The sequence below is a fragment of the Syngnathus floridae genome, chromosome 22 (genome assembly GCF_059516105.1).
Source record: "Syngnathus floridae isolate MCC-2025c chromosome 22, RoL_Sflo_1.0, whole genome shotgun sequence".
Taxonomy (NCBI): Eukaryota; Metazoa; Chordata; class Actinopteri; order Syngnathiformes; family Syngnathidae; genus Syngnathus; species Syngnathus floridae.
The window spans coordinates 5100794-5122683 of record NC_142434.1 but is presented as its reverse complement, the minus strand read 5'-3'; the positions used below and the strand labels follow the sequence as shown (position 1 = coordinate 5122683).

The 21890-nt window shown below is 44.4% G+C and overlaps 2 protein-coding genes and 1 long non-coding RNA gene across 6 annotated transcripts in view; 1 reads left to right on the top strand and 2 right to left on the bottom strand.

The window, feature by feature from the left end:
- The window catches only part of LOC148379385 (uncharacterized), a 79264-nt gene that overhangs the window by 20158 nt on the left and 37216 nt on the right, over window positions 1–21890 (top strand). For all 3 annotated transcript variants that reach the window (XR_015855348.1, XR_015855349.1, XR_015855347.1), the window contains exon 3: window positions 5212–5321. This is a non-coding gene — a long non-coding RNA (uncharacterized LOC148379385). The remainder of the gene's footprint in view (window positions 1–5211; window positions 5322–21890) is intronic.
- gpr37b (G protein-coupled receptor 37b) lies at window positions 508–11094 on the bottom strand. The gene is made up of 2 exons (XM_088366660.1): window positions 9589–11094; window positions 508–4244 (listed from the first exon to the last, which is right to left on the bottom strand). The coding sequence occupies exons 1-2, from the start codon at window positions 10576–10578 to the stop codon at window positions 3429–3431; spliced, it is 1806 nt and encodes a 601-aa protein (XP_088222786.1). The 5' UTR covers window positions 10579–11094; the 3' UTR covers window positions 508–3428.
- Window positions 15536–21093, bottom strand: LOC148379389 (basement membrane-specific heparan sulfate proteoglycan core protein-like). 2 transcript variants are annotated; one of them, XM_088366880.1, is made up of 8 exons: window positions 20603–21093; window positions 20361–20566; window positions 18980–19240; window positions 18343–18603; window positions 17988–18248; window positions 17838–17912; window positions 17664–17765; window positions 15536–17559 (listed from the first exon to the last, which is right to left on the bottom strand). In XM_088366880.1, exons 2-7 carry the CDS (start codon window positions 20473–20475, stop codon window positions 17680–17682), a joined length of 1059 nt encoding a protein of 352 aa, XP_088223006.1. In that variant the 5' UTR covers window positions 20476–20566; window positions 20603–21093; the 3' UTR covers window positions 15536–17559; window positions 17664–17679. The 2 variants fall into 2 exon arrangements, with proteins under 2 accessions (XP_088223006.1, XP_088223005.1); XM_088366879.1 differs by having other exon boundaries at window positions 20361–21093.

Below are 21890 nucleotides of genomic sequence, written 5' to 3'. Positions count from 1 at the left end.
GCATTTTTTTTAAGACAAATTATTTCAATTTTTTTTCAACACTAATGCGGCCTTATAACCCTAGTATTTAACTGAAACATTTTTTAAATCTTTTTTTTAACCTGGAGGTTAACAAGTGTTGTTGCATAAGTGTGCACACCCTCTTTTAATTAGCCTGACTATTCAGACTGGCCCTATCGCATTCATACACTTGTTGAAAAGCACTCAGCGCACTATGTGAAGTGCAACTGATTAACCCCAAATAAACTTTCGTAGGTTTTTCTTGTCCTTTTTTTTTATTTTCAAGCACAGATTAAGGTTTTGTTCAATTTGTCGGGGAAAAAGTAATTAGAGAAGCGTGAGCATTTAGTATTAGTCTATCTGCGATTGGTAAATTCTGAGCACAGCCATTTCCCCATTTTAAGCGGGTGTCTTCACTTTTGCAAACACAGTATTCTACTTCAATTATTTTTTGTAACAAACTGATACAAACAAACACTCATTTGTAGTGATAACAAGAAACGTAAGTCTGATTTAAGGGTTTTAATGTACAGTTTTCCATTCTTTGATAGACAAAGTGACAGTTTTTGGCTATATAAAAAGCTATTTAGAAACCAGCGAGCGGGGTTGAAGACAACAGTGCATGTGCTTACATTGGCAGACACCAATTATGGACAGAGGACACTCACACAGTTTGGGAATACATATCGTATGCCACAAGAACCACTTCATCAACACCTTAAACCGCACAAAACTACACACCGAACCACTTAGAATCCGCCCAACCCCTTGCGTAAAATGTCCCCGAAAAAGGTCAGTTTGACTTCAGTCACAAAATCCGGACTTGAATTGAAATAATGAGTGTGATTTGTGATCAGGTTTGAACATAGCACCAGGGTAGGTTGGTCAACCTTTGGGATTGTCGACTTTGGACAAACTGACCTCGTATGTGAGTGCTAGAAACGGTTGCTACCACAAGGCGGTTAGAAAGTTTGGCAGTGAAGTAATCAATTGATTGTGATACACAGAGGATAATATCATAAGGCCTGTTTTTATTCCTTTTGGTCAGTCTAAGAAGAGGCAATTGCTAATTAGCAGTGAGGGGGAAAAAAAAAATCTTGCACCAGTCAGACCTTTGTAAAATCTTGCATTATCCATAATCAATACGGTTCTTGCTTGGACATGGCGTGATAATAACAAAGTGTGAAAAAGTGCTGACAGAGGAAAAATTGTAATTTAGCTTTCTCTTGTATCTCGAGGGAGATATTACGGATCTGAGGAACTGCCAGCGTGCAGTAAAAACTTCTCACCGGAAAATAAGTTTGAATGGAGACACAAAAAATGTCTAAATGTACTCGAAAGCTAAATGCTAAACTTTGTAGCATTTAGCTTGATTTAGCAGTTAGCTATGATTTAGCCTTATCTTGTTTCTCGGGGATATATTCCAAATTTGTGGAACTGTCGATGTGCAGTAAAAACTTTTCATTGGCAAATAAGTTTGAACGTAGACACAAAAATATCCAAATGTACTTGTAAACTAAATGCTAAATCTTTGTAGCATTTAGCTAATAAGTACATTCGAGCATATTTGCGAGTATGTGCTAGTCAAACATTTTTACTCCACATTCAACGCTTATGTGACTTAAAATTGAACTTGACACATACAATTTGATGAAGATAAATTTTAATTCATAAAAAATCTTAATTATGTTATTTTATTGGGCGACCGTAAGTATAAATGTAAACATATTTTTGGCTGTTTTCCCCCCTCACTTGACTTGATTGTAATGAGCGACAATATTTTCAAATTTATCTTTCAGGGCGTAAAAAAAAAAAAAAAAAAAAAAAACATTTATAGTACAATACACAAATTGATTCGTCATTTTTACACTTTTTAAAAGTCGCCGCTTTGGCGCTGTTTCACATGCTTGTGGTAGCACTCGACTCTTTTTGTGTACAGTCCACACAATTAATACCAGAAATGAATCGATTCTAATGGTACTGATTGAATTCTAGTTTACAGCGCATTCATCATAAGAGCACCAAAGTGTGTACAGTTTTTTTTTGTTTTTTTTTAATATATACAACCCCCCCAAGTGCAAGGCGTAATATGATACAACAGTGCAGTCAGTGACGTCCACGCTGTTTCATATTCCATCGCGATCCATTTCATGAGTCCGTTGAGAACCTTTTCATTTGTTTACGCTTCTCTGAGACCAGCCCAGTAATGTCACGGTAAAGTGTTTATTTAATATGTACAGTGTAGACACTTCATTAAGTACACTTGCACAATCTACTGTACCGACGTCCTAAATGAGATCTGTATTGAATATTTTGCAATTTTTTTTGGACACAGTTTTGGATTTCAACACAACGTGCAAGCTAGAAACCACAACAATCTGCCGTCACCTTGTAACAACAAATACAGTAGATTTTATATGTAAACAGAGTGGTACTGTCAGGCAGTGTCAACTTTTACCGGATGGCATTAACTGAGTGGCGGAGGAGTTGTTTTGATTCCAATTTTGTGAATTTTCACATGCAAATCAGTGCTTAGACCTCTGCCAAGGCAAAAAAAAAAAAAAAAAAAGCTTTTTTAAAACATTGTAAATGTATGTGAATACAAAAAAATGCAAGCATAAAATATAGAGAAAATACTGGATGTTTTATTAGTGTGAGAAGGATTTGTCCATAGGCGGGGCCTGGTCCGGGTGATTTGCCTTGACCAAGTTTGCGTATCAAATCAAATTTCCCCATTGAAACGAATCAAAATGCCATTAATCCGTTCCAGCCTCTAAATTAACCCACGATAATTTTGTACAAGTACAAATAGCACTGGATTTTAAAATCAGAAATTGAAAAGAATATACATTTAAACAAATAAATGAGTGTTAAGAGTGGTTTCAAGAAGAGTCATTAAAAAAAAAAAAGTTATATACGCACACTCACGCATTCTCCACCACCCATTCCAATAGTGGCACAACATTCTAAAACACGCACACACACTGCAGTATTCGTGTGTAGGGTTTCTTGAATGGGTGTGGCCTGATGAGTGATGTCACAAGTTTGACTCCACGCCTAAAAAAATTTGATGTTTACTTGACAAAATCTTGTTCAGGTTTCCTCCGAAATTCTAAGTAAATTTTCTAATATATTCATATAATATCTATATATTTAATATATTGTTGAATTTTACTCTCTTCATTACAATTGTCTTAGTTATTATGATCATTTTTTTCAAGTAAATATCACAAATTTTTTCAGTACAACTCTGGTTGCCCATTAACGGCATCGTTAATAAAGAAGCATCTTCGTGCTTGTTGTGTTTCAGCGGACTGTTGCTATTTTTTAGCTTCCGAATGCTGAACGTTGATAAAGCGGGGGAACGCCGTAATGCTTTTCTATTTGGCAAATCGTTTTTCATCATGCGCCGGGAAACCAAACAGACCTTAGCAGTGAGATCCGGCCGGCGTGTAGTTGCTCAGCTCGCGGCGAATGGTGCTGAACGGCGACAGCTCCAGTTCGGTGGTGCACTCGTGTTCGTTATCGTCGCTGGCCGTGGTGGATGAAGGCGTGCGGCTGCAGCAGCAGCAACAGCAGCAGTCCAAAAAGGCCCTGCCCAGCGGGCGACACAGCAGGAGCAGCAACACGGGTGTGACCGCCGCCCGGCAGAAGAGCAGCAACTGAGAGAGCAGGTGGAGCACGGACATGGTGTTCTCGGGAACGCCAGCCGCCATGTACACGGACACGATGTTGCAGATGTTCTCGGGCACCACGCAAGCGCCGTAGACGATGGCCAGCGCCACCACCGTGCAGTTCATCTGACTCTCCAGACGGATCTGCTTCTTGTTGCTACGCACGCTGGCTTGCTCGGCCCGCCGGATCTTCCGCGCCGTCACCAGCGAGCACCCGATAGTGAAGAGGGTGGGCAGACAGAAATAGCAACCGAAGCACCACCACAGCCGGGCGCCCTCGTACGTCAAACCCAGCACGTAGAGCATATCGGGGAGGGCGGTGGAGATCCGGATCACGCAGCGCTCCACGGGAGGCTCGTCCGGGATTTCGGCCTCTTCTGTCACCAATTGTCGGATGAGCAGCTCGGGCAGCGCTAGGAGGAGCGCTCCGATCCAGATGACGGCCAGCTTGGCGGTGGTGGACGTGCAGTTTTCGATCATCTCGTAGTACATCTGGACATTGGTGGCCGCCCGGAAGCGGTCGATGCACAGCGCGCATAGCGTGAAGGTTGTCACGCCCAGGGAGGCCACCTGAAGGGAGCAGAGACAACAGAATCACTGAGAAAGACTCTTCAAGATGTCGGTTGGATTAACACCATGCAAAGTATTCCTCAATAGCAGCTGGAGTGTGTATAGAATTTTTGTGTGTCCTTGCAGCAAGCATCTCATGAAGCGGCCTCCACACACTCCAGTCATTCCGTCTCTGGCTTTTCTCCCAATGACTTTTACTACTTCCTCACCCTCTTGTTCCGAATTAAACATCCCTTCCTCTCAACCCAACATCCCCCCCCCCCCAACAGTCCCTCCCGTCATATCAAATTTAATTACGACAGCCAGCATCCCAGATGGCCCCACTGAGCCTCGGCTTTGCTTCTCGAAATACTAACTTCCTGGACAGATACGCACGAGAGCTCTGTTGCCTCAACGACAAGGCCGGTCCCCACATTGCCTTTAAATCAGACGTCCATTTTTATTCCTACCCTCAACCTGAAGCCACCTTGTGGCTTCATGCAAATCCACTGTAAAAATTTCATGACTGGACGAGTGTCTTCTTCATGGAGGAGCGAGAACATTTCGTGTATAATTTATTCGTTGGAATGGCTATTTTTAGTCAGGTATAACTCAGCCAGGCAGTCGAAAAAGAGCCCAAACCCTCGCCTTATTTTCAATTCATATATCGAATTAGCCTGAAGTTCAGAATATGGCAGCCACTGTGTTTTTTGTCGCGATCATTGATATGAGAAGCAGGTGTTGCCGACAGCCAGTGTCCCCTCTGTGTGTTTATTTAATAAAAGGTCATTAACTTGCCGATTAACGGTGCCACAAAGGCTGCATGTTATTTATTGGCTCCTAATGAGCACTGGTGGAGCCTGCTTGACCATGTGACCGCTGTCAATGTCAGTCGTAATGGGAGTTATCAGGTGATGAATGGGGATAGTGTGCACGCAATATACATAAAGTCATCTTTGTGTGTGTGTGTGTGTGTGTGTCACCACAGAGCCCAACTCAACCATCATCCATCTGCCAGCCAGGGTGTGTCTGACAATAGGCTGCTTCAAATGGGTCAACTCAAATGACCTCTTTTGACTGCGGACTCTCAATAAAATGGTATGTAATTTTTTTTTTTTTTTATAATTCATAGTGGTTGTTATATAGGAGTACTCTAAAACTTTTTAGTTTCGAGGGACCTTCACTCACTGTCCTAATATAACATAACCAAAACTGCCAAAATCAAAAATAAATAAAAGTGGAGCTGAAAAGAAAGATATCTCATTGAAAACATAAATTAAAATATAAATTGATATTTAGTTGTATTTACAAATTTATTCTCTTATATATTTTGTTATTATATTTTTTTATACTTACATATTTCTACATTTATTTTGTATTATATATTATGTTGTTTTTATGGCCATATATTTTTTTAAATTTAATATTTCAATGATGTACGTATTTTTAGATTTGTTTTTATGTTCACGTTTACATTTTTATTTTTTATTTGGGTAGTTTTGATCCTGCAATGCCAAATAAAATGTTACTCAATATGCTGCATACTGTACACAAAGTAAACATCAGACATAAAAACAAAGTATACACTCGGGATTGAATTGATTAGTCAACTAGACTTTACTCCGCATTGATGTTTGAAGCTTTGAGTTAGTACTAATTACGTGTTTTTACGTCTTGTCTACCAAAATAAGATAGTTGTGGTTATGAATAGCGGTTAGCATCGCTAGCTTAAACGATTCCAATCTTAGCTAGTCTTAAAACAAACGTATGGTCGTACTTGTCTACCACACACCAGCAAGCACTTGTGGAGAAAGCTGCTAAAGATTTTATTATCGCTCTAATAATGTTTTATATGAATTACTTAGAGGCTTCTAGCAGTGTGCAACAAAGTGAAATACAATAATTAGCCTAAGTAGAGCCTCTTCTGAGATCAAATATCAAAAGCCCCATTTAGTGATGCCGCTCCCTGTGTTTTATTGCATCTCCCAGGCACTTTCTTCTGGACAATAAATTCCATCTCCATTAAATTACATCATGGTCTGGGGCATATTTCCCTCTGATATGAAAAAAAATATATATATATTTGCCTAGCTACCGCTAAAGTCACTTTTCCGGGTCATCTGAGGTTGTCTGGAAGGTGTCGCAGCGGACAGATGTGCTTTCCAACTTGATTCTCATTTCCTGTCCACAACTGAGCAAATCACCTAATGAATATTTCAGTCGCACTCTCTCAATGATCAATTTGGCCTTCAACAGCCGGCTTGTTTCCTTATTTAAAACCACGATTGAGTGCTAAGCTAAATTATTTAAATACTATCTAATTAACAACTGTAATGGTAGCGAGGTCACGACATCAGTGTGTCGCATAAAATGAAGAAGGTGCGGCCATATGCGTTAACAACACGAGCGACGAGCGAGAATGTGTGTGTCCCCCTGAGGCTTTTGTCTAATCACAGATAGCTGATGCAGGGAGAATAGCTGCGGGCAGCGATCGGTGCGAGGAAGGCCATTCGGCCCATCTGCTGGATAAGCATGCCCCACTAAACTTTGCATGCGTGTGCGCACACAAGATGGCTGCTCGTACATATGAGAAAACTCAAATTTGCCCGACTGTTATACAACGCAGAGCAATTGGAACGTGTCAAGCTGATGAGTGCCCGAGTTTCGGTGGGTCTTCACTCCCGGCGATCATTTTTGATAAATGTCACTGTCTTTTTTGTGGCGTGGCATCGGTCTGCCTGTCACCTCCCCGTTGAGGTTCACCGTAGCAGAGGCGGCCTGAGGTAGGGACGTAAACCACGCCCACACCTGTCAATCACTTGTCAAAACACAACTGATCGGTACTTAGCCAGTGAATGTCCCCAAATCCTGCCGACGACGGCGGTTATGTCGTGTAAACAACACGACGCGGCTGCAAGGTTATTCCAAAACTGGCAAAACAAAAATGATACGTTTGAACGTACCGTATTTTCCGGACTAAAAACCTCAAATTTTCACAAAAGCCGACAGTGCGCCTTATAGTCAGGTGCGCCTTATATATGGACCAAATTCCGGCCCGCGGAAATTTAAACTGGCCCGAAGCATTGTGTCATAAAATCAATCATAAGTGACCCGCTGAAGACTATGACTCATGAATCAAAAAGACTATGGATCATTATTTTGTGATTATACAGTAATTTGTTGCGTCTGAAGTTGAAATAAAAAAGATAAAATGGAGAAGGATTTGATTTGGATTAAAAATCCGACATGATGCAACCTGGCCTGTTTACTGCAGTCACAAACATCAATATCATCCTTCTTATTCATACAACAATAACAACAATAAAACAAACTTAATACATCTAATAAAAAATTTATTCAACTTTCATAAAATTGTTAATTTTGTTATTATTTTAATCTTTAACTTTTAAGGTTTACTGATCTACCTGACTGTTTTGTTTTGTACTTATTAAAATAAGCTTTACATGTTTCTTTTGTGTGTTGTGTGATATTAACATTATTGATTTATTGTTATTTGGCTTCACTATTTCAAGTTATTATATTTTGATTGCATTAATGGTGCGCCTTATAGTCCAGTGCGCCTTATATATGGACAAAGTTTTGAAATGGGCCGTTTATTGAAGGTGCGCCTTATAGTCCGGAAAACACGGTACTTGAAAATATATTTAACCATATCTGCAAATACATTTGAAATTACTTGCTAAAAATGTATCATTTTTTCAAATAATGCTAAGTGAGTATTTTTTTTTACCTACATTTTATCAATACAATTGTAAATTACGTACATACATACTACAATGTATTGCTATATATCCAGTGTTATTGTGTTGGGACTCATAATGTGAAAATCCATATGATATATCACTCTAGTGTATGTTTATGACGCTGTCATTGACATAACGACATATTGATTATGTAGTGAGACTGCTGCTGTCAATCTTACCAACTGCCAAAAGATTCACCTCAAATTTCACACGCCTCGGGGGAATTGTTAGATTTGTGTTCCGAGATGATGATTAGAGACAATTAGCGTTAAGCCAGATGGAAAGAAATATGTGTGTTGCTCCGCCCACAGTCATCCAAAGGGAATTGCTTAAAAAAAAATCCACGACCACGTGTGACATTATAAGGCAATAAGAGGCGATTACGCCAATTATAATCCTGTCATGCTTTTGAATGGTAAATATTTGTCGACGTGTCCTTCAAGTGTGGCAAGCACAAATTTCGACTTTAGTAGCTATTATGTTTCCTCGACCTTATTTTGTCAACGTAGCTCTAAGTGGGCCAAAACAATCGCCGTCCCCCGTGGCTATCAAAATGCTTCCTGCCTTGTTTGTTATTTTCGGGGGCTGTTTGATCTCTCTTCTGGCCAAGTTATTATCCAAATGGCCATATTGTACCTTTTTCATCAATGGCTTTCTTCTCGTCTTACTGTCAGGGGTTATAGCGCCACCTGTTGCATTGTATTATACAGCTAGCAAATCCGATTTCAGATTACATGAATGCATTTGTAAAGATGGCATATGAATCCTAATTTGCGTTCTGCTCCCTTGAGCAAATCATTTTCCCGTCATTTTCTAACAAAAGCCCAACTTCATTTGCTTTCCACCCTGAGGTATTTTATGACAATGACCCTTCCAAAAATGAAAGCAGCTGCATTGAAAACATCAGCTTCAAACACAAAAGGGAATCATCTCCTGTCTGGTGATTCTGATGGAATTGTGATGAGCGTACAAATGGGAAGGAATCAACATGGTGTAAACAACCTGTGTGAGCAAATGACAGATGGCGGCGAGGGAGTCCCAGATTGACGATGTTTGTGCGAAAAGGTCGTCTGTAGGTCTACTTGCGGGTGGGAGTTGTGCTCCAAAAACTAGCAAAAACGTAAAGTCCTTTTTGATTGGCTAACATCCTAAGCTTGTTACTATGTTGTTTTTATGACAGGTAAAGAAACTTGACACCACAAAGTCCAATATCCAAATACAGGACAGCCCTTTCAAGTACAGAGTGAAAAATAATACATCCTCGCTAGTGTTTTGAAATGTATAACGCCGTGTAATTTAATAGATGCTATTTGTTAGCCACTCTATAGTGTTTTTGATTCGGTGTTAGCATCAAGCTAATGTATTTTGAGGCAAAGTTATGAGGTTGTTTTAAAAGTAAAAAACGTCATAGTTTCATAGTAAACTAAAACTAGCTTGTTTTTGGAAATGTGGAAGGAAGCCAGGGAAGGTCGGAGGTTCAAAACTGGAACCTCTACTCTTGGAGTTCTGCTGTTTGTGGACTTTGTTTCGTTCCTCTTCTCTAATGGATACAAAGTCTGCCAACTAGTGGTGAAATGTGTTACTACAACTTAAAATGTTACCTCCATATATGGCACAACTCTGCAGGTGACCTCCCCCAGCAGCCAGGACTTGGTTAACTCATGGAAGACCACCATGGGGAGGCAGAACAAGATGAGCACAAAATCCCACACAGCCAAGTTAGCCAGCAACGAGTTGGAAATGCTCTTCATGTAGTAGTTTTGGCACACGATGCACAAGATGGCGACGTTGCCCGCGATGCCCACCAGGAAGATCACCCCGGAGACACAGGTGATGGCGTAGGCGCCGTACGTCTCGCTGGTCACCGGGTAGAACGGGTTCTTGATCTCGTCGCCAAAGTCCTGCGAGCCAGGCGGCGTGATCGGCGTGGCGTCCCAAGGGTTCTCCTCCCGGAAGGTGAAGAGCTCGGGCTTCCTGGTGAAGAGTTCGAAGGGCGCGTCGGTGGCCGTGAGGGCCACCGGCTTGGGGACGGGTTCCCATGACGACGCGTGAGGCTGAGCCAGAGCTGAGCTTTTATTCAAGCGGGTTCTCCCCCTCTTCCAAGCTTTCTCCTCTTTTGTCCCCCTCCTGTGTCGATCTCCCTCCGTGGGCCCCCCTCCACCCATTGAGGAGGTCTTAAGCGTATTGTGGTGTCCACCTGCCGGGGTGCCCGCACCACTCACCCCGCCATTCAACTTTATCCTCTTACTACGGCGGTGCGTCGTTTCCCAATGGGAGACCGCATCCTCCACGGGTGTCAGCGTCCTATTCAAGTCGTGCTTGTTGTGTGCAAAGCGCCTCACTTCTCCCGCGACCCCTCGTTTCCATGGTCGCGTGGAGTTAAAGGTCCCTCGGATGATTGCCACCGGGGTCTCACCTGTGGCGCGGTCTCTGGTTTTGCTTTGCCGAATATCCCGGGGTGAGCCGCTGGAAGTCCCGACGGGGTGCGGGATCAGGACCTCTTTTCCGCCCTCATTGTTTGTCACGGACAAACACACTTGTGCATTGACGAGGAGTAACACCAATAGCATCCCGGGTGAGAGGATCTGCATCGTGCGGGGGGATTGCGGACTTCCGGAAAGTGCACCTTCATGTACTCTTCTGCTCTTCCATTCAGTCAACAGCCATGATGGAGACAGCTCCGACGAATTGCCGTTTCACTCAAGAAAAATACAAACAATTTGCTGCATTCATGAGGCGCAAACTTGTGGGTTACATCCAAATATGTGGCCGTGCCGCATCTAGAATCAGCCTCGCCTGGGGATGGCAAACGAAGAAAAAGGAAGGAATGTGTTGCATATCTGTCTTCTAGAAGATCCCTGAAATCCGGCGTCCACTGTTTGAGTCCCTGTGTGTGACTTGAGTGAGATGGAGCAGCGGCAATGCGGCGTGGAGCCGCCTGAAGCTCACTGATGCATCGGAGTGGCGAGCGAACGAGAGAGAGAGAGAGAGCGAACGAGAGAGAGGTAGAAGAGGGGAGGGGTTCTCTTCACGCCTCGCTCTCTTCTTGCTATATCTCAGCGTGCACTGCAAAGAAAATGGACTCCCCTGGCGGATAACCCCGATCTGTCACTCTTCATTCATCACTAGAGCATCCACAAGACCCCCGGGCAGACCACGGCTGCAGACCCCCCCTACCCTCATTCTGTCGATGCTTCAGGCAAACGTAGTAGCCACGCCCGTGTTGATGCATGAAAAAAAATCACGCATAGGAGGCGCTGTGTTAGCTATAAAGTGAAGGAATTATTAGGTATATCTGAAGAACCTAAACCAAAATTCCAACAGAAGACATTTATTGATTTTTTTTTTTTGGGACAATTAAAAAAAAAAGTTTATTGCCTTAACACAGTACAACCCCCACCCGCGCAATTTGAAATATAATTGACACATCGTATGCTAGCTTAAAGCTAACAATGTAAACCTCACATAATTACGTTAATGAATAACATCGTTGTGTTTTACATCACTGTATGCAGCATGTATTGAGACATACAGTAGATATGTACACAATGTATACAAAATAATGCATATATTCTTTATCCTCTGCGCAGAACGGCTAACATCACTGCGCGTTGTTTTTTTCCATTCAATATTCCATTCACTTAAGTGGTCAATTTAAATTCTCACAAGCCTCTCAATAATTTTTTCTAGTCCTCAAATAAAGATGACTGACTCCATTTTTTTCCAAGCAACCATTCTGCTTTGACTTAATCAATAATTCAAGAGACTTTCAAGACCAAATGAAACGGCCACATGACGTTTGACGTACTCAAAGTCATCGACTCGCGTTGAGCTTGTGACCGCAAACTTCCCATTAATAATCCCGCATACATTCGGTAGTGATGATGATCCCAAAAGGAGTGCTGAGAAAACCGGACACCCACGGACAGGTGACCTCCCTCAAATAAGCCATCATGGCCAAATCCAAAGAAGCCATTGGGGTGGGGGGGCTGTGTGCTCAGCTAACTTTCACATAATTTTCACTCCCTTCAGCCAATATCTTAAATTGACCATCCAGTTAGTGTAACCAGTGGATTTAAATTACTAGATGTCAAAATCACATCTCGTAAGAGGACATAAAAGCCTTCCCTCTGGTGCCCATGTCCCGTCTAGCATTTATTCACCCCGTGTAGGTAAATCCTGGAAATAAAAGCCTCCATTCGACCTTGAAATACGTCCAGAGTAAAGTGAAGGTGCAACAGGGCAACATCTCACATGTAATTATCATGCCTGTTGTGTGAGCCACAGAAATCCCGCTTGTTGACGTGTGTCCGGGTGCAGATAGAAGGGGGAGAGCCTCTCCCATTGATGTGCTCATGCATAAAAAAGCACGCAAACACAGAGGGGGTCGTCAAGGTCGCGCACGCACACACACACAGGCAAAAATCAGGAATGAGTGCACGCACAGCGGGATTAACGCGGAGAGGAATTTGGAGTTTACTAGGGCGTGTTGTCAGCGGGAAAAAAATAAAAAAGGAGCGCAGAGACTGTGGCGGTTTCATTTAATGCGTTTGTTTGATTGTAATTATACGCATGGGTGCCCGTTAACGTACAGTCAACGTAATAATAGAAGACAGTGATATGCATAAATAGAAGTGAAATTGCATGGCTTTATCGAATTTATGCGCCCACACGAAGCTTTAATCTTTGAACAAATTTGTCCTTTAAAACTTGACAGCACGTCTGGTAAGGATGACCAAAACATTACGAAATCAATAATAAAACTAATAATTATAGAAAATATACATTAAATCATAAAAAAATATAATTGAAATATTAAACGTAAAATACAAATATAGAAAAATAACTGTAAATAAATCAATATGTAAATACTATCAAATAAAAAAATATTTTAATTATATTTTCGATTGTATATTTATTTTTTATTATTTTATTGTTGTAATTTTTATTATGTTCAGATTCATATTCTGTACGTAGAAAGGCCTCCCAGGTAACATGTAGATGCTGCCATCTGCTGTTTTTTTAATGTAAGTATGTAAGTGACCTTTTTTTTTTTTTTTTTTTAAGGGATCAGGGGCGCAATGCGTGTGAGATGCCGGTGTGTGTGTGTGTGTGGGGGGGGGGGGGGGGGGGGGTCCTCCCGGTCATGGCACCAATAAAAAAGTTCTGCAGAACTTTTGGTATGATCGCTAAATTAAAATAACTATTATTTAATAGATGCAATCAAGGGGAAAAAAAATCACATTCTAATAGGGCAAAAAGAAAAGCGGGAATTTTATCGCTCTATATGGCTAACAATGAGCTTGCCAGCTCTCCCAAGTGAAACGCTGCAAACGCAGTGCGGCAGCAGACATCCTTCCATCTCACAGCATCTTCTCTGCAGGACATCTATTGTTTGCAGAGATCATTAGTTAAAGGCCCGGCACTATCAGCTCTGCAGATTAGGCCTAACGAGACACAATCGCAGCAAATTGTCTGGCTCATCGCATCGATACTCCACGGCGGCGTGCTGTTTTAAGTGCTCAAATAATCCTCTTGGAGGAGCTTATTTACGACAACGTCAGCAAAGAGAGCATGAGGCGTGATCAAAAGGCCCGATTGTTTTTTCGGCGCTTTCTAAACACTAGTTCGGCCCAACGTAGCGCTCCAATCAAGGTCACAAAAAGTCTCGAGTTCCAATTGGCTCAACTCCTGCCTTCAAGATCACGCACGTAGCCAGGAAATCTGAACAACTGCAGGACTGTGTGTTCTCCAATATCAACAAGTTACCTTCATATCCTGAATTGTAAACTTGGCCCGATGTGGAATTTTTTCCTCGCAAGCATTTATTGTGAGAAACCGGAAATCATCTCAAATAAACCGGAAGTGCCTTCACCGGATGTGAACCGAAAAAAAAACAAAAACAACAACAACAACAACCACCCACCCGTCTTAACTAAATATTCTGCTCATTCTCGATGGGGCATCTGCTCAAAGCGCACATTTTCCCAATTCAGCCCGTTTCCAATTCATGATTCCAAAAGATAGGTTACTACCTGTGGTTTTCGTTTTGCTCCTGTGTTGGGGGGGGGGGGCGACGTTCACTCCCACTCATTCGCTAGGCCTGGCATTCAACATTTGCATCCGTTTCAACTTTGCTGTCATTTGTAGCATTCCCCAAGAACCTGTTGCGCTTTGTTGGATTCTGTCCACAATTTAGGGAGCGCGTTATCTTCGCCTCCCGGCAAAAGCCTTTGCCGATCACCTGTGATCCAATTTACTCACTGCGTGCTCGTTTGATTTCTTCAGATTTAGGAAAATGCAAAGACACTGAAGCAGAAATTAGACTTAGACAGATTGGTTGAGTTCAATCACAATTCTTGTTCAAAAAGCTCCGTTTTCAGGAAAGTACAATAGAGCGCTGGGCCCTTCAAGAGCGGAAAGTCTCCATTCAGAAAAGGCAAAGTCCAAGGTTGTTAGATCAGTTTTATATTCAGTAGCACATTGTGGGCCGGGATTGATGGGCGATGAGTCTTCGGGGTGGGGCAAGTTCGAAGGAGAGTCTGCTTCCATGGGAGTGGTGCTGGTTAAGGGCGATTCGGTGTGTTGGTGGGGGGCTGTTGGTGTGCGTGTGGAGGGGGCTGTTGTCTTCCATGGGAGTGGTGCTGGTTATGGGCGATTCGGTGTGTTGGTGGGGGGCTGTTGGTGTGTGTGTGTGTGTGTGTGGAGGGGGCTGTTGTCTCCCATCCCGTCTCTCGGCCTTGGCGATCATCTTTGGCCGAGTTCTCGGGTGGCTCCTTCTGGCACCTGCTGGTTTTATCTCCACGTGACCTTCCTGTAAACATTCTTCTCCAATCTTGGACATACACTGTCGTACCTCATTCAACCGTATCTTTTGTTTGTTAGGCAAACTAGTTCCCTCTGTGCAGAGCGTTCAGTAGTAATCAAAAATTGGCGTCTAGCATTCGTCAAAACATAAGATACAATCAAGTACTGAACGGTCAAGACGACTCTGGCCGTGTCCATGATTCAGAGAAAAAACATCAGGCGTGCATTCCACAGTTCCTCTAAGGGTCATGAAGCTATTTAGGCAATATGTCAAAAGTCATTTGTTATTTCAAAGTCCTCAGAAATATATCAGAACATAAAGTTATAGAAACCTTTCTCATCACCACTTCTCAAAAATGTCTAGTGATGTCTTCTTTATTGATTTGGTGTGTAGGTATAATTATATGCTTAAAATGTTTCTTTTATTTATTTAATATGTGAATATACTTGTCTGCTTACGTACTTTATTCAATGAGGTTTGAGCATATCTGTTTTTGTAGCTAGGCAGGACTTTTTGTATTTTGACCTCATTCCTTCAGCTTCTTTGCCCTCACACGCAATTTGCACAGCAGTTGTAAACTCGTGCGCCGATTGGCCAAATGTTAACGTAGATTGTGCGCTGACTGGTCAAACGTCAGCCGATGCCTTGGTCCTTCATAGCCTTCAAAGGTTCTCTTGCACGCGCGCGCACGCCCGCCCGCCCGCCCGCCCGCTACAGACAAAAGAAAGCAGAGGCGGGTGCAATTTTCATCGCTTTTATTGAACCGAAATCACAACTTCAGACAATTATACATACACGAGCTGCTGGCGGCCCAATCCCCCTCCCTTCCTCCACACTCGCGCGTCATTTCCTGCCCAAGCCCCCCCATCGCCCTCACCTCACCTCACACTTCCCATCATGCGCCATAAGAAACTCTCAGGTGCCAGCAGTACACATGGATGATCATTTTTACGACAAGATAACAACTTACTCCTCTATGAATAAATGAATCAATCAATGAATAAATAATTAGCAGACGGCGGCGTCTTTGTGAGCGCGGGGCGCCCATCATTTCAACTCATGTAAGAACAAGAGAGAGCTTACGATTGGATTCGGTCGACGGAATCGATAAATGCGTCAATTCAAGTAAGTCGGCCGTGCTACCCGCCGCCTCGAATCCCAAATAAGAACAAAAGATAGCTTACTCGTGTTATTGAAAAGATCTCTGACGAAATAGGTTGAATAATTAACAGATCCAATCAAGTGTTTGTGAGCGCCCCTATCATTTCAAATCGTGTAAGGACAAGCGAGAGCTTACTATGAATGATTCAAAGGACTGACTCAATAATCACTGTTCAAATAAACAGCCAGCCTGTTAACTCCAAATAAGCGCAAAAGATAGACTACTATTAACGATTGAATCGATAGGGGATAAATTACAGCTCCAATGAATATATAGTAATGTATCATTTCAAATCACGTAAGGTAGCTTTACTTTTGGTAAACGATTCAACCGATTGAATCAATCAATGAAGAACGGACCGATCGAATCGAGCGTGAGCGCTCCTATGGTTTCGAATAAGAACAAGAGATAAGCGTGCTCTGATTCAACGCCTTGAATAAATGATCAAATAAACAGTGTTACGAGCGCGCGTCTGATTCCATAAGGAGTAACAAAAGATATGATTCACTAAATGATGAATGAATCATCAAAGGCAAAAAGATAAATCATGAATGATAAGTGAATGGTGAAATAACCACGATAATATATATATATATATATATATATAAAGGATGAATGAATCGTGAACGATGAAATGATCATCATCGTGCGCATATTCAATATAGGAGTAATAGATCCAAGAATTCCTCCAGACTGGTTAACAAAAGGTAGCTTACCATGACCAAATGATGGACTCGATCAAAGCATTCAACAGTGCTACACTGACAATAATTGAGCGAGACGATACCAACACGGATAAGAGCTTACTCTCAATAATAGATCAAATGGACAACTGAAAACAAAGTCAACATTGTTAATGAACCGAGATCCCACTAAGATGGATAGATAACAAAAGGTATTATGAATAATACATGCCTAATTGGATCAAAGAAATGGATCTCATGACCTATTTTAGAGGCGAGTTGCTTATTCTGCTTCATTCTCAGAATGCTACGTTGAGGCGTTTTTTTCCTTCTTCACAATCAAATTGGGAGTCAGTCCGAATTGTTGGCTTGTCCTTTCGGGTCGTTTGCGCTGACGCGAATGAACGAGGACGGCTGGGCCAATTTGCACGTGATCGATCTCAAGTGGAAAGGTAATATTTGAAGTCTTCCGCCGCGACGGGGGAGCACTTACCTACAGCAAGCGTGCCGTGCCGTGCCGTGCCGTGCCGTGCCGTGCCCCCCCCCTTTATTTCCAGTGCCAATTCAAACAACAAAGACGACGACAACTAAGCGGCTGAAAATGCAAAGGTGAGCCTGGATCGCTTACTTTTTGACGACACCGATGACGCATTTGCAATCCAAAACATTCGCTCGCAAAACTAAGTCATAATCGTACGTCCATTTGGATCGTGTGGCCGATTCAATGATTGGGAAGATTCAAATGCTGGAGTGAAATCAACGGAACAAGGAAAAAAAAAACAACAAAAAAAGGCTTTGCCTGCCGCTCGCTCCACTCTGGCCGCTCGCTCCGCTCTGGCCTCTCGCTCCACTCTGGCCGCTCGCTCCTCCCGCTCCAAAAAGGCAAAGTCAGTCCCCCCCCCTTCGCACTTCCATCCGACTGAGGAAAAGCAGACAGCCGCCGGTTGGCAATCGCAGAGGAGGAGGAGGAGGAGGAACAACAAAGGAGCGTAAAAAGGAGCAAGGTGCCGGCCGGCAACTCACCCGGCAGCCGCCGTGTCTAAAGCATCCAGCAGAGATGAAGGAGGCTGGTCATCAGCAGCAGAGCGACGGAGCAGGACGCGGCCCAGGCGGCCCCATGGTTCCCTTCGAGAGCAAAGGTGACGACAATCATTGGCCTGGGCGAGGCAGGGCGGGCAGTGACATGGAAGTACTCACCGTTTCCGTCAGTCCTGATGATGGGGGGGTTCACGGCGATGGTGCCGTTTTGTTCTCCGACGCAGTCGTCGGCCGCTGTCGAAAACAGGGAGTGAGTGACACATTCGCAAACAGGGCTGACGTCAACCCGAGAAATGGCGGCGTACTCACGGCTAACGCTGAGAGTAAAGGCGGGGCTATCGGCCGGTCGACCGCCAAGGTAGCTTACGGCGCGGCAAGTGTATTGAGCGGCGTCCGCCGGTTGAGCCACGCTGATGGTCAACTTCTTGTCAGCGACGTTAACAGTGGTGGGAGATTCGTTCTTCTTCCAAGTGACTGTTTTGGCATCACCGGTGACCTTGCACTCTAAGGTGACGCTGCCGCCTGCACAGGCAGAAGCTTTGCCCTCGATTTTGACACGGGTGATGGGAGCTGTTGGGAAGAGGAAGTGAGGCGGCAAAGTTTTGAGCAAGGGTGCATCGGCTGAATTCCTTTCGTGGCAACAATCCCGCGGCGTGAGAGCTACCTTGGACGGAGACCGGAAATGTTTTAGTGGTTTGGCCCTCCGTGGCCTTGTAGGTCCCCGCGTCGACTGGCGCCACGTTGAAGAGGCCCATCTCTTTCTTCTTGTCGTTAATGAACTTGATGTTGTCAGTGATCGCTGTCTCCGGCCCGTCAGATGACTTCTGATGACTCCAGGTGACAGCAGTGTTGTCAGGAGCTCCGGAGTCCATCTTGATGGAGCTCCCCTTCACAACTCCGCATGGTTGGCCTGCGTGGCAGTCGACTGAAAAACCCCAAAAGAGTGCTACGTTCACCTCAGTGGTCAAGTCCGAGTGCAGGCGTTAAAAAGCAGCAGACGGTGGGACGCGCCGCCGAGGGCGCGCGCTACCCGATTTTGCTCTGCGCTCCGACAAATGTAGCCCACTACGGCGGCGGCGGCCGCCATGCTATCGGCAAAGGATTTCAGCCGAGGGTAAGAAAAGGAGTTGCCCCGATTTCTTCTGAGAGCAACGTTTGCTTTTCTCCCAGATGGCAAAGTGGCAGGCACGTTTGAATTTCATTCCAAATTGGAACCATTTAAGCCGCCCGCTTTGCACGTGGTGTCTTTCACAAAACGCAACGGTCGCTCAGCGATACGAGCCGATTGTCGTGCAACTTACCGGCTCCGACGAGGATTGAGAACTTGGCGGTGGTGGTGCTGGGGGGGGAACCGTAGGTGGCAGTGTACGTGCCGCTGTCCGCAGCGGTCAGGCCGGTCAATTTCAGGGTTGCCGGATCTTCATATGTAACGCGAGATGGTAAGTCGGCGGTCTTTCCCGCAAAGGCCCATCCGACAGTGACACCCGCATCGGCTCCTGAAACCAGTTTGAGATCGAGGCCAGCATTGCAGAATTTCACATGGCCAGCCGTGCCCTCGCAGTCTGGACAAGCAAGGAACAAAAGAATAATATGAGCGACAGATTTTACAATGGATCGTTTGCTTTTTTGCACTCATTGCCGTGGCAGAACATTCCTTTCAAACGATTCTCACGGCTACTTGGTAGCCGGCGTACGCCATCAATGGACACAAACCACGTGCGACGCATCAGACGGGGGAAGTACAAACAGCCAAGCCAATCACGTTGATGATGTTGATGATGATGTTTTGCACAGCGACAAAAGCCCAGAAGCAAGCGGCCGACTCCTCGTTTGAGACCTTGCCAATGGCTATGATTCAGTCGAAATGACGTCGTCGCATGGACGACATCTCTCGATGCGGGGAGGAGAGAGCGACTGATTTTGTTTTGGAGGCTCACGAATTGCAATCTATCAATGGAGCCTGTTTTGCCTGTTTGAAACGAATGCAATTCTTCGTCGTCGTCGTCATCATCATCATCATCACAGACTTGACTTGATTCAAGCAATAAATGCAACACGTACTACGTAACTTACTACCCAGCAGGCGGCCTTGTTATTCCATAGAAAGCACTTAGCCGCTTGCTGGCTCTCAAATCACCTCATCTGTACACGGTATCCAGTCAATACTAATGAAGGGACGGACGACAAGTAGCAACAGTTACTCGCACTTTTGTGGGAGCCCTCAAAGCAAGACAATCTTTTCAAGGGAATCCCATCGACGAGCTTGTCTCACTCAACGAGCGCGACGAGTGACTTGGCACCATATCTGCGTGGTGGCTCAATGAAGTTTCAATCGGTCAATCAATCACTCAATCAATCAACAAGTGCCATTTTATGCCGAGAAGAGGACACTCAAATAAAGGCAATTCACTTCAAAGTGATCAGCGACATTAACTCAGGAGCACATGATAGAAAACGACAAAAACTGGCTCAAACTGGTGGTGGTGCAGAAAGAAAGAAAGAAAGAAAGAAAGAAAGAAAGAAAGAAAGAAAGAAAGAAAGAAAGAAAGAAAGAAAGAAAGAAAGAAAGAAAGAAACGTGAGAGACGGCGACTGCATCGTACACTCCTCTCTCGTTGGCGACATAAAAACAATGAAGGCTGCTTTGACAATTGACAAAAGTGTCGTGTGAGGAAGCTTTTACCCTCTGACTCGGCCACCCTGGTCAGGGAGAGCAGTAGAAACCACACAAGTGCGGGGCGCAGCCTCATGATGAGCAGTTCGCGGCGGCCGCGGCGGTAGAAACTTCGGCGGACCATCCTCGGGCGCCTTGGGTGATCAACGACTTCGGCTGCGAGACTCTCAGACAGCGAGGCAGGCTGGCAGGCAGGCAGGCAGGCAGGCAGGCAGGCAGGCAGGCAGGCAGGCAGGCAGGCAGGCAGACAGGAACGGCGGCTCCAACTCGTCAAGTGTGACTGACCCACGGACGCGACTAAAGTGTGCCTGCCCTAGCCCGCACCGCACCGCACCGCACCGCACCGCGCGTGACGTCCCGCTGCTTTGACACGTTCAGCCTTCGTCGTCTCAAAGCTTCTGCCCAAGTTGAAGGCTTGCTTGCAAGTTGCCGACCAATCAACTTTATTTCCCTCACCATGCAGTCAAACAAAAAGGAGCAAAGGAATAGGTCAAATGGCCAACATGACGTATGGCGCTGCTGCTTGCTTGAATTGACGCCGTTTCGCTTCTATGTGGAATGGAAAAGTTACCAAGCTGTGTGTCTGTGCTCCGATGGAGCAACTATGTTTGTAGAAATAAATACGATTAATATCATGTTAATAATATAGAAATAATATTTACACATTGCTGTTGCGCCCTCTTCAGTTGAATCGCTGCCCACGACACCACCCGTCACGGAAAGGCAAGCAACTTTGAAGTCACGCGGCATTTGCAATGGAAACCTTTGACTCTCAAGTCATCCTAAAGACACAACGTTCTTTTCCCTCCATCGCTCCCTCCCTCCCTCCGCGTTGAGCAACCTTCTCCAGACCTTTCACACCGCAGCCGCTTTGCAGGGCAAAGGCAAAGCTGACCCGGCCGAACCAACCAAAGCCCGAAAGCACTTAGCGGCTTGATCTCAAATCAAGCATGAGATCCCACAAGCCCGCCCGAACCCCACAAGCCTTCCGTTTGCATGACGAGGTCACATGCAACACGCGGTGTGACCTCGGGCTGCAGTTCTCCATGGCAAAGTTGCTTCAAACAAACATGTCACACCCAGTTGGTTCTTTATCGGCCAGATTGTCTTTTCTCGGCCATTGGGTTTACACCCCGGGTGTCAAACTCGAGGCCCGGCCGCGGGCCAGGCCCGCCGTGTCATTTTATGTGGCCCGCAAAGACAAATTGTGCATCAAATTTGTGTCATGACTAGAATTGCAAATTGTCGTCGCTTTTAACAATACGAGTTATTTGTCAGTCTATTTTGTAGCTTTTACTGAGGTGCTCCTAGATTTATTTCAAGATTCAAGAGTTTTTTATTCGCCATGTTTGAGCGTGCCAAACAAGGAATTTGACTTTGGTAAATCACAGCCTCTGTTCAACATTTAGGTGACTAACAACAACACTCAGGACATGTGAAAAATGAAAGATATTCTCAAACATCCCCTGATCTTAAACTCCCAAGAGGGCAAGGAAACACTCCAAACTCCAGCTCGGAGAAACCTTGAGAAGAGACCAC

Excerpts from the sequence above, each read along its gene's own strand:
- gpr37b (XM_088366660.1), bottom strand. The coding sequence starts at position 10,578 with ATGCAGATCCTCTCACCCGGGATGCTATTGGTGTTACTCCTCGTCAAT. Across the intron at positions 4,245-9,588 it reads GAGTTGTGCCATATATGGAG|GTGGCCTCCCTGGGCGTGAC; the intron begins GTAACATTTTAA and ends TGCTCCCTTCAG.
- LOC148379389 (XM_088366879.1), bottom strand. The coding sequence starts at position 20,475 with ATGGTCCGCCGAAGTTTCTACCGCCGCGGCCGCCGCGAACTGCTCATC. Across the intron at positions 18,604-18,979 it reads CTCAATCCTCGTCGGAGCCG|TCGACTGCCACGCAGGCCAA; the intron begins GTAAGTTGCACG and ends GGGGTTTTTCAG. Across the intron at positions 18,249-18,342 it reads ATTTCCGGTCTCCGTCCAAG|CTCCCATCACCCGTGTCAAA; the intron begins GTAGCTCTCACG and ends TCTTCCCAACAG.